At 38.5% G+C, this 11,690-nt stretch overlaps 1 protein-coding gene across 7 annotated transcripts; it reads left to right on the top strand.

Annotated features, from left to right (window-relative positions):
* The first annotated feature begins 118 nt into the window (after nucleotides 1-118).
* atg13 (ATG13 autophagy related 13 homolog (S. cerevisiae)) lies at nucleotides 119-11,678 on the top strand. 7 transcript variants are annotated; one of them, XM_061272923.1, is made up of 18 exons: nucleotides 119-303; nucleotides 887-967; nucleotides 1,079-1,159; nucleotides 1,311-1,430; nucleotides 1,593-1,639; nucleotides 2,695-2,835; nucleotides 2,904-2,944; nucleotides 3,068-3,164; nucleotides 3,265-3,372; nucleotides 7,855-7,948; nucleotides 8,320-8,418; nucleotides 8,594-8,665; nucleotides 8,771-8,877; nucleotides 8,969-9,095; nucleotides 9,364-9,438; nucleotides 9,518-9,625; nucleotides 9,695-9,826; nucleotides 9,909-11,678. In XM_061272923.1, the coding sequence occupies exons 2-18, from the start codon at nucleotides 899-901 to the stop codon at nucleotides 9,984-9,986; spliced, it is 1,596 nt and encodes a 531-aa protein (XP_061128907.1). In that variant the 5' UTR covers nucleotides 119-303; nucleotides 887-898; the 3' UTR covers nucleotides 9,987-11,678. The 7 variants fall into 7 exon arrangements, with proteins under 7 accessions (XP_061128907.1, XP_061128904.1, XP_061128906.1 ...); XM_061272920.1 differs by having other exon boundaries at nucleotides 8,522-8,665; XM_061272922.1 differs by having other exon boundaries at nucleotides 3,265-3,387.
* Nucleotides 11,679-11,690: the final 12 nt, after the last annotated feature.

Raw genomic sequence — 11,690 nt, 5'->3', positions numbered from 1 at the left:
AAAAAAAAAATGAAAACGCTTGTGTCCACCCAAAATGTTTTAGAATGTCGTAGATTAACAAGCCTGAATGTATTTATTATTTAATATACTACACATACAAATTCGCGAAAGTGCTATTGTGAAACATTTGCTATCTAAACACGTCGACATGGGGAAGATAAACACAAATGTGGCACAGCCGCTGTTGACGTTGTTTACATCAGCATTGGTCTTCTTCGCGATTCTGGACAACTGAATCGAGAGTCCTATTTATTGAGCTGATTTGTTTCTCATCAAAGCCGCGTTGCTAAAGGAAAACTTCATGTAGGTTTGCTTTTTGTGACGGGTTTAAAGTGCGCGACGTCCAGCTAGCTTGATGGCCAGCCTGGCATTAGCCGTGTACTAATGATTCATCAGTTCCGATGGAGAACCTATTGGCGTCTTGCTAGCGTCTACATTTTATAGTGTCCATTGCAAAGTGCTCTTCATTAGACTAAAATTACGATTGATTTTTGTACAGTAGCTCAATGGATATTCTAATAGCGACGTAAAGGCCGCATTGGCTTTCATTCTGCGTATCTGCCGTAATATAACAATGATTACCCAAGGCTTTAATATGGTAATGTAGTTTTAGTTAGTGTCGTACTAAATATTTCAATGTGTAGAATTTTGGAAGCTGTGTATGTGTGGTTTTTACGAATGCAAGGTCGGTATTTCGCTTCATATTCAATGGGGAAAGTATATCTGTAGCTGTATGTTTTTTATTCCAGCTACAGTTCTGCATGTTCGTTTAGGACAGTACTGTATTTTTAGCAGGGTGATGGATGGATGTTAGTTGCTGTCATTTATGATTTTTCTTATACACACAAACAGCTTCAATATACTGTATGCTCATGCTCGATTGCAGGGTGGTAACAACATGGACAGTGACCTGAGTACCCAGGATAAAAAAGACTTGGATAAGTTCATTAAGTTCTTTGCCTTAAAGGTGAGACGATGCTTTATGATATATTCTAGTCACGTTATTATTGATAACTATAAAAATAAATAGTACTTTTCGTGTTCATAACTGTTTGATTGTATCGTTGGTGTATTGTAGACTGTTCAGGTGATAGTCCAGGCTCGCCTTGGTGAGAAGATATGTACTCGCTCGTCTCCGTCCCCCACTGGCTCTGACTGGGTAAAAAGAAAACTTCAAGGGCATGAATTTCTTGTATGACACGCAATGTGCAAGGATCCTTGTTGTTTATTGTTTTTGTGACATCCACACTTATCTTTTTCATTTTAAGTCTGATTGGAATTTATTTATGTTCATTTGTTTTATTTCGTAGTTCAACTTAGCAATCAAAGACATCCCAGAAGTGACCCATGAAGCAAAGAAAATTTTGGCTGGTCAGCTTCCAGGCATAGGACACTCCATGTGCGTGGAGATCTCTTTGAAGACTTCGGAGGTAAAACTCTATTCTTTAGATGCTTTTATTTAAAGCTAAAAGGTTTTTGATATAGCTTTTCTGATATCCAACATTATTTGTACCAGTGCTAATCTTTACTCACTCACTGAAAATACCTAACCAAACCGAACCCCAAAATGCATCTGCCTCTCTTTCATCCAGGGGGACTCGATGGAGTTAGAGACTTGGTGCCTAGAGATTAATGAAAAGTAAGATGTTGGTCTTTTCTTACAAATTTAGAGAAAGACTTTAGAACTCATTGACCATATTTATTTGAAGGAATCTTTGGACTTTATTTGCTACGCGCTGCACTTTCAAGTTTCTCAAACATGGTGATTCATAACGGCATGTTATGATGGAAATTTCATTTTTCAGAATACGCAATGAAAATCAAAGTACAACTTGTACAGATTGGAAAGTCCCCACGCTCTGTTTCTGTCATATGCCCAGATGTTTGCAGATGAGGTTTTTTTTTTCTTCTTCTCCATTTCAAAGTAACTCATTGTTGCAGAGCTGCCAACTGTCCATAAATCAGGATGCATGATATTTATCGGATCAATAATTCAACGGTCGACGATAATTTACCATCGTGTGGAGAATGCAAACATGGTTGATATGTAGGCCGATATTAAAAACCGCAACAAATAAGTACGCTAATGTCCAACCAGCCAAAGTCTCCTCGACTCTAAACAGTATTTATTATTATTATTTAAACTCGGGCAACAGCTTAGGGCAAATATCTTTTGAACCAATATATTAAAGACAACCAAAATATCTCAACGAGCTGACCTTATGAGCTTATCAAATAATTTTCCAAAGGTTTTCTTGATAAGAGTCTAAATCATCCATCCATCCATCCATTTTCTATACTGCTTATCCCCACGGGGGTTGCGGGCGTACTGGAGCCTATCCCAGCAGTCATCGGGCAGTAGGCGGGGGACACCCTGAACCGGTTGCCAGACGATCGCAGGGCACACAGACACGAACATCCGCATTCGCACTCACACCGAGGGGCAATTTGGAGTGCTCAATTGTTCTACCAAGCATTCTTTTGGGTTTTTGTTTGGGGGGGAGGAAACCGGAGTGCCCGGAGAAATCCCACACGGGCACGGGGAGAACATGCAAACTCCACACAGGGGAGCGTTGGATGTGGAATCTGCTTGGCATCATTTCCTTTAGGGCCGGACCAATTAATCGTTTCGCCGATTATAGCTCTTAAAATAATAAGTGCTGAAACATAAGTCAACATGTTTTTATTTTGTAGGTGTGATAAGGACATAAAAGTGTCGTATACTGTTTACGACCGTCTGTCTGTCCTTCTGAAATCTCTGCTGGCCGTCACTAGAGTAACGCCTGCCTACAAACTGTCTAGAAAGCAGGGACATGACTATGTCATATTATACAGGTGAGTTAGACCAGTTTCTCATCACTCCAATGTTCCATCTGCTCATTGTATGTGCCTCCTTTGTCTAGGATCTATTTTGGAGAAGTTCAGATGAGAGGATTAGGAGAAGGTAGTTATTATTTTATTGTAATAGAATTATTTCCATCATAAGTCAAACAATATGAATGTTTTTTACTTCTCTAAAACATTCATCAATAGCTTTCAGTCAAGTGTTTGTTTCCCATTTTTGAAGGTTTCCAGACGGTGCGTGTTGGTGTTGTGGGAACCCCCGTTGGCACTGTCACACTTTCTTGTGCCTATCGCACAAACCTGGCTTTAATGTCCAACAGGTAGGTAACCATTTGCTCGGCCGTTTGACATGTTATACTGTAGTGTGTAGTTCATAGAATGTCCAGTGATTTTATTTTTTTATTAAACAAAAATTTGCAGACAATTTGAGCGATCTGCGCCTATCATGGGGATTATTGTGGACCACTTTGTGGACCCTCCCTGTGGCAGCCAGCGACCTGCAAATATGGGTCAGCCCTGCAACTACAGGTACCCAGTACACAAGTAAGAAGGACTTCAATTTTTTTTATTCCCAACCTTGCATGGTTGAAGCATTAGGTTCTCAAAAAATCTTATACCACTCCACCAAAAGAATGGCCAGCAAAAGTATAGTGCCCTGCCCATGTCTTTTTTTTATTTACTCACTGCTTACTCAGGGTAAAATCTGGATCTGTTTGGTTAAACACAAAGCTGATACTTGCAAGAGTTGAAGAAGTGTCTTGTTGCCAACAATTACAGAACCTCCATCGTTTATTATGGAAATGACTGGACGCTCATGCGTTTTGTCTGCAATACTAATTGTACATTAGTTATAGAATATATTTAAAAAAGAATTTTCAGTCAAATCGCTGAAACATGTTGAAAACAATCAAAAGAAAAAGAATCAGGGTTGCGCTTTGCGAGTCCTTGCACATGCGCTGTGGGAGCAAGCAGGCGACTGTAGAAAAAGAAAAAGCCGAAGACGTAGAAAAGCCAAAACAGAAAAAAAAAGTTAGATAACTCCTAACGACTTGACTCTGCCCCGATCGTGGCTCGTTTTAATAGATTATTGATTGATTGATTGATTGATTGATCGATCGATTGACTCAGATCAGCGGCATCAAACAAGGGGCGGTTGCACAAAATGAGGCTTTATTGGCAAATCGTTTTGTCCTTTGACACTTGGACAACAATTGTGTGCCAACAATTTTATCCATCACAGAGGTGTCAAAATTAATTAATTAATTAATCAATCAGTTTACAACAAATCAATTATCAAAGGTTTTAAAAATAAGTAATTAATTCTGATTTCTTTAATGTTTTGTGAAAGCAGGTTGACCATTCCAAACATCTACTTTTACTTTGGAAAACAATGACAATCAATCCCTCATGTTACTTTGCTTAATTATTGTTGTTGACTAACTAAAACAAGATTCAATTATTCAAATAATCGATAAATTAGCAATTCAGACTCGTGGCGTCAGAATCATCTTTATTGGCCAAGTTTGTGCATGCCAAACAAGGATTTGGTTGATCTCAGCCTCTGTACAACATTTAAGTGACTAACAACATTCAGGTGACTAACAACATTTAAGTAGCAAGAACAGGATATTATTGCCCAGTGATACCAATACCAGAATTTCAGCAGTCGGTACCAATACCTGTGATTTACCACGATTCTGGATACTAATTCGGTACCACGGTAAAAAACAACAGAATCCACTTACTTTTAAAATCAGTCATTTATTTAAAACTGCTTAGACCATATAGTAAACTTTATACATTCAAAAATAGCAGCAATGGCATGGAGCCTTCAAGTCACACATCTATGAAAACAAGCAAGACTGATCATAAATCAGCAGAAGTGGCATGGAGCCTCTCAAGCATTTTTTGCACGTTGGCTTATTAGTGTGAAGGTGAAGACCTTCACACTATTGTTATTCCTGTCCTTTATTATTGTGTGAAGGCGAAGGCCTTCACACATTGATATTGTACTTTATTATTAAACAACTTATTCCTCCCACTTTTTTGACATCTAACTACTCCCACATGCTTCGACCGATTCACCTCGTTCAACCTTTCACACGTTCCAAAAATTCATGGCACGCTTGCCAGTATTTTTCGCGTTCATAACATTTACCGTTTTTAAGTAATTAGCAAATTTGTGCCTTTTATTTCCCCATTCATTCTTAATGGCAATGTCAACCCGAGCCAGTTTCCTGTAGTGGGTTCGATTCCCACATTGGGCGTCATTAATTATTTTACTCTTTATTCTTCCCGCTTATCATTTTCAACGCTTATCATTTGTAACTAACATTCGCATTCAACATTCATTACATTAAGCAATTTCCACCACTTTGATTACGTATTCGCATTCAACAAACACATACATTACATTAACCAATTTCAACCACTACATAGTAAGGGACTCAATTAGCTCGTGGGAAACACAAGTGATTCCAGTACACGAGCATCATTCCCGAGTGGTATCAAAACCCGCGTCAGTTCGATTCCCACATTGGGCGTCATTATTTATTTTACTCTTTATCCTTCCCGGTTATCATTTTCAACGGTTATCATTTGTAACTTTTGTCATTCGCATTCGACATTCATTACATTAAGCAATTTCCACCACTTTGATTACGCATTCGCATTCAACAAACACATTCATTACATTAACTAAATTCAACCATTACTGAGAAAGGAGCCTGATTAGCTCAGTTGGAAACACAATGGCAATGTCTACCCGCGCCAGTTTCCTGTAGTGGGTTCGATTCCCACTTTGGGCGTCATAAACTATTTTACTCTTTATTCTTCCCCCTTATCATTTGTACCTTTTTTGTAACATTTGTAACGTTTCATTTTTAACGCTTATCATTTGTACCTTTTTGTAACATGTATTTGTAACATTTTCCCATTTATTTCACAATTATCTATTTTCCCTTTCTATTCTTCCCGCTCATCATTTTTAACGCTTAACGTTTGTAAATCAACATCTGCCTTCGCCTTCACACGCAATTTCTTCCGAAATTGCAATTCTAGTTATTATTCTACTTATTCTGCCCACTTTTTCGGCGCTTAACTACTTCCACATACTTCAACCGATTCACTCCATTCCACTTTTCACTTATTCCAAATATTCATGGCAACACTGCTTAGATTTTTTTCCTTCCAAAAATTTTCCGTTTTCGCAAAATTCACAAATTTACGGCGATTTTTGCCCCATTCATTCTTAATGGCAGATTCAACATTTCACATTTATGTTGTTCCAGTTTGAAATTCACATAATTCAACACATTCAAATCACATTGGGGACATTCCCAAACTTGCCAAATTCAACATTTTCACGTTTTCATCTTTTATTTTGAAATTCACACTCTATTCCTTTTTCCCTTTTCCCTTCTCATTTCTACATTTTTCAACCGATTCAACCCATTCCAACTTTCAACTGTTCATCTTTTCTCTACCTATTCCACAACTTCCCACTTACCAAAAACTTCACATCTTTTATTTTGAAATTCAACCAAAATTCTCTAAAATTTCCTTTTTTCTACTCTAATTTCTACATTTTTCAACCGATTCAACCCATTCCAACTTTCAACTGTTCATAATTTTTCTACCTATTCAACAACTTCCCACTTATCAAAAACTTCACTTCTTTTATTTTGAAATTCACACCCAATTCCTTTTCCCCTTCTCATTTCTACATTTTTCAACCGATCCAACCCATTCCAACTTTCAACTGTTCATCATTTTTCTACCTATTCAACAACTTCCCACTTATCAAAAACTTCACTTCTTTTATTTTGAAATTCACACCCAATTCCTTTTTCCCTTCTCATTTCTACATTTTTCAACCGATTCAACCCATTCCAACTTTCAACTGTTCATCATTTTTCTACCTATTCCACAACTTCCCACTTACCAAAAAATTCACATCTTTTATTTTGAAATTCACTCCCAATTCCTTTTTCCCTTCTCATTTCTACATTTTTCAACTGATTCAACCCATTCCAACTTTCAACTGTTCATCATTTTTCTACCTATTCCACAACTTCCCCCTTACCAAAAACTTCACATCTTTTATTTTGAAATTCACACCCACTTCCTTTTTCCCTTCTCATTTCTACATTTTTCAACCGATTCAACCCATTCCAACTTTCAACTGTTCATCATTCTTCTACCTATTCCACAACTTCCGACTTACCAAAAACTTCACATCTTTTATTTTGAAATTCACACCCAATTCCTTTTTCCCTTCTCATTTCTACATTTTTCAACCGATTCAACCCATTCCAACTTTCAACTGTTCATCATTTTTCTACCTATTCCACAAGTTCCCACTTACCAAAAAATTCACATCTTTTATTTTGAAATTCACGCCCAATTCCTTTTTCCCTTCTCATTTCTACATTTTTCAACCGATTCAACCCATTCCTACTTTCAACTGTTCATCTTTTCTCTACCTATTCAACAACTTCCCACTTACCAAAAACTTCACTTCTTTTATTTTGAAATTCACACCCAATTCCTTTTTCCCTTCTCATTTCTACATTTTTCAACCGATTCAACCCATTCCAACTTTCAACTGTTCATCTTTTTTCTACCTATTCCACAACTTACCAAAAATTTCACATCTTTTATTTTGAAATTCACACCCAATTCCTTTTTCCCTTCTCATTTCTACATTTTTCAACCGATTCAACTCGTTTCAACATCATTCTGCAACATTCCTTAAATATTTATTCAACTTCTTCACCTTCACACGCAATTCCTTCAGGAATTGCAAATTCTAGTTCAAATCTAGTATTGCTCCAGTTTAGGGTGATCAGACGTCCTCTTTTTTCCCGGACATGCCCTACTTTTGAGACCTAAAAAAATGTTGAGGGGGAATTTCAAAAATGTCCGGGATTTATTTCTTTGACTGCCGCCGGCCACTTCAGCACTGTCACCAACAGCTAACAACTTGAGCAATTAACTTTTTCTTCACAGAGCAACAGACGACGACGATGGTGAAGCATTTGCAGGAGTTCAGGATTCGCAGGAAGTTTGCACTACATCCTTCTCCACTTCCCCCCCCTCTCAGGTAATGCCCCCTTTTCCTTAGCAAAAGACTATTAACCGCAACTTTTTTCTGCTTTCTTTAACTTCTGCAGTTTACTTGAAGTTTTTTTTTTCTGATCCCAAAACCTATTAGGAAGTCACCCATTAGCTCAATTCTGATCTTATTTCATAATCTCATTTGCGGCCTATTTCTTTTTTTTTTTTTTAATGACAGGCTCAATTTCCATTTTTCTAAATCCAACCTGGGCCACTTTGAAATGTGGTCATAGATGTGTATCGACAATTGCAATGTAACACGCTCAAAAGATTGGATTTTACGCGACTTTCTTTACCTCCTTGCATGTTTTTCTATTCTCTTCCCTCTTTTCTTTCTGCCACTGGACCGCTTTTCAGTGCTTCTGTACGCTGAGTCCTTCTCCTTCGAAACTGTCTAAGGCACTTCCTCTGGACAATCCACAGTTTCCACTGGTTCCCGGTCTCGTTACTCATCCTGTAAGTCTTCACTGGCACATATTTTTGTTTTGTTTTTAATTGCAGTCCGCTTACACTCTTGCTTTCATTGATCTTTCCCTTTTTCTATCCCTATTACCAACAGGCTCAATCAATCTACACTGAATTTGCTAAAGATGATTCATGCATCTGTTCTCCTTTTTGTCTGCACATGCAGCTGCTATCCTACCAGCCTGCTGTTCTAGCAGGAACTCCTGAGCTTTGCCACACTGCTGCCAATCCAAGCCAGGTAATAATCAGACTGATAAAAAAGAGCATGCGAGGAACAAATGCCTGCAGGTGCATATCAGGCAATGTGGGAGTTCATGGTCAACACCAAATTCATGCACTCCAGACGCTGCATGCTGGGAAGGAGGACGGGGTGTTGCATCCAGCGCAGCCCTATCATGGCACCGAAGCTCATCTGACAGTGGAGCACATGCCCAATATCCCTGGCAGCCGGTAATTGTACCTCGACGTCATTTCACAAAAGAAACGAGTCGATGATGTAAATCTGTGGTACTCTGATTTCACGTATGGCCTCCCTTCCCAGTGGCGACAATGACATTTTCTCCCACAGCGGAGAGGGAAGGAGGAGCACCTCTCCCTCTGACCTAGTCGAGACTCTTAATGCCTTGACGAGGAAAGTTGGAGCTTTTGTCAATAAACCCAATGCACGGGTAAGGAAAAAATGCATGTTTATACATAATGATCCAGCAGTGCATATAGTCAACACGCCTATTTTAAAATGTCAGGTTTTTGTGATAATAAATCCTTTGAAAAGAAGACTTCCACCATTGTCATGTAATGTTTACACTTTAACTGAAAAAGTTGTGTTCAAGGTTTTTAACAATGCATATAATGATTGCTGATGAACGAACATGCAGCGTATGTTCTTGTTTTTTTTGGTTTATCTCAGTGGCATGACTTTCCCTGGTGTGTTTTTAGCTCTCAGCCACAATGGACCTGCCATTTGCTGCGTTTGCTCCCAGAGGCCTAGACTCTGAGGACAATGATCCAATGGTAAGTGTGGTTGCCATTTGTTCAGTGAGCATTGCCCCGTACTGCTGAGAATCACACTGTGTGTATGTGTGTGAGACAGGTACATCCTCCAGACTCTCCTTCCTGCATGTCACCTCTGCAGGCCAGCCTTCACTCGCAAGGCTCAGACGGCTCAGGGCAGCAGGATGACTTTGTCATGGTTGACTTTGTACGTTCGTCATATCAACTCTTTGAGGACCACTGCATTCTCATCTGACCCAATGTTTCATGTTTTTAGCGGCCAGCTTTCTCTAAAGACGACTTGTTGCCGATGGATTTAGGAACATTCTACAGGGAATTTCAGAACCCTCCGCAACTGGGCAGTGTTTCGCTGCACATCAGTTCCCAGTCAATGGCTGATGATCTCGTAGTATGATTTGTTTTTTCAACCTTTAGACGACAAAATGAAGCTGTGTAAATTGCCACTAACAGTGTATGTACTATGCCTGCAGGATTCGCTGCCAGAGAAACTGGCCATCTACGAAAGAAACATTGACGAGTTTGACGCCTTTGTGGATATGCTTCAATAGAGAATGACAGCAAGCGAGGACTCACCTTTATCAGTTAGTTTCCTGATGCCACTTGTGTCCCAGCTTGTACAAAACATTCACTGTAAATACAACTTCTGAGACTGACACGCACTTGGATCCTGCTTAAAATGTTCATAATGACATAAAACACTGAACTTGTCACTTTAAACAAGCATCAATGCAATAAAAGCATGTCACTTAAATGTTCATAGTGAAAATCAGGGATGCAACCTGCTAGAATTACCTTGAGAATGCATTTAGCCTAACACAGTAACTAGCTGCTTAATGCATTTAGAGACAGTGTGTAGAATTTGTCCACTTGTTTGAAGAACCAATTTCATTCTTTGGCTTTTGACTGACTTATTGTTTGGATTTACTGTTTTCACCGTCTTTATGATTGTCCCATTGCTTCGCATGTTTATAGCTACAGCCATTGTAAAATGCAAATATAGATATGCCCATGGTTAAAGGGGCAAAAAAAACATTGTGATAAAACATATTTCTTGCCATCTTATTTAAATTGATTTTTTTTTTTTAGATGAACATTGACAAAAGGTTGTCTACACACTGTCTCTTAATTGTAAAGTAGAGGTGATTGTTCAAGTTCCCAGCTGGTCTGAGGATTTCAATCAAGTGTCTACACTTTCCGCAGTAGTGTTGTACAGATAAATCTACTCAAACTCACGTGGCTTGCATCAACCTTAAAATACATGTTGTAAGCCATCTGTTTTCATTGTAATGAAGCATGGCATAACACCCTACAACATCTTAAAGGTGAAGTCATCTTCTTAATATGTTCTATGGACTTCCACTAGTATTAAACAGATTTCTGATTGTTTTGTTGGTGGCGCATGAAGCAATAAAACCCTCGTTTTTAATCATCTCAGGGGGCTGCCATTTTGCCACTTGCTGTCAACTGAAGGAGATGTCAGTATCTCAGTGCTGAGAAAATAACCCTTTAGCTCATCTGATTTAGGGGTCTGGTCATGTGATGTATTCCCAAAAATTGATATATTCCACTCAAATTATACCACTTTCAACCTCAAGACATTCCAGGCGAAGGTTAAGTTTTGTTGCTTGAAACATATTCAGCAAACCTGACTTGATAACAGTTTATATTAAAGCAGTCAGTAATAATTATTTCATAAAAAGCAGTCAGTAATAATTATTTCATAAAAGTTTTGTCAAATTTGTGATGGATGAATAAATCTTTTAATTTCTTCCATGAACCATTTGTGACTTGGAGTTCCCAGTTTGAGTGTCACTTGAGTGCATTTTCCCTGGTCAGAGGTCAATAAAATTGACTTCCCTGGAGTGCAGCATAAGATTTTATGCACTGTCATTTTGAGAAAACAGCAAGTTGCCACTTGTACAAGGCAAAATGGCAGCCCCTCACAACCCAATGAATTACAAACACGCAAATCATCTGCTTAACCCGTTCATATTCCACAAACGCAGTAATAGTAATAAGCATTTTACTAGTGTAGACACCGAACAAAATGTTTTTGTTTTTTCTAACTTGACTTCCCCCTTTTAAGTCTCATGTGAGGCGGCTATACGGACTCCATTTTCAGTGCATTTTCTGCAGGCTGTTGCACATTGGGGGAAATTTAAATTTACAGCAAGGTTTGCATCCCATGTTCTGGTTGAAAGCTTTAACTTGATGTTCCAATAAAAAGCATGTTGAAATGATTAGTTGATGTT

Source organism: Syngnathus typhle, linkage group LG2, assembly GCF_033458585.1.
Source record: "Syngnathus typhle isolate RoL2023-S1 ecotype Sweden linkage group LG2, RoL_Styp_1.0, whole genome shotgun sequence".
NCBI lineage: Eukaryota > Metazoa > Chordata > Actinopteri > Syngnathiformes > Syngnathidae > Syngnathus > Syngnathus typhle.
The sequence above is the reverse complement of the archived record's forward strand: the minus strand, read 5'-3'. Positions and strand labels throughout refer to the sequence as shown.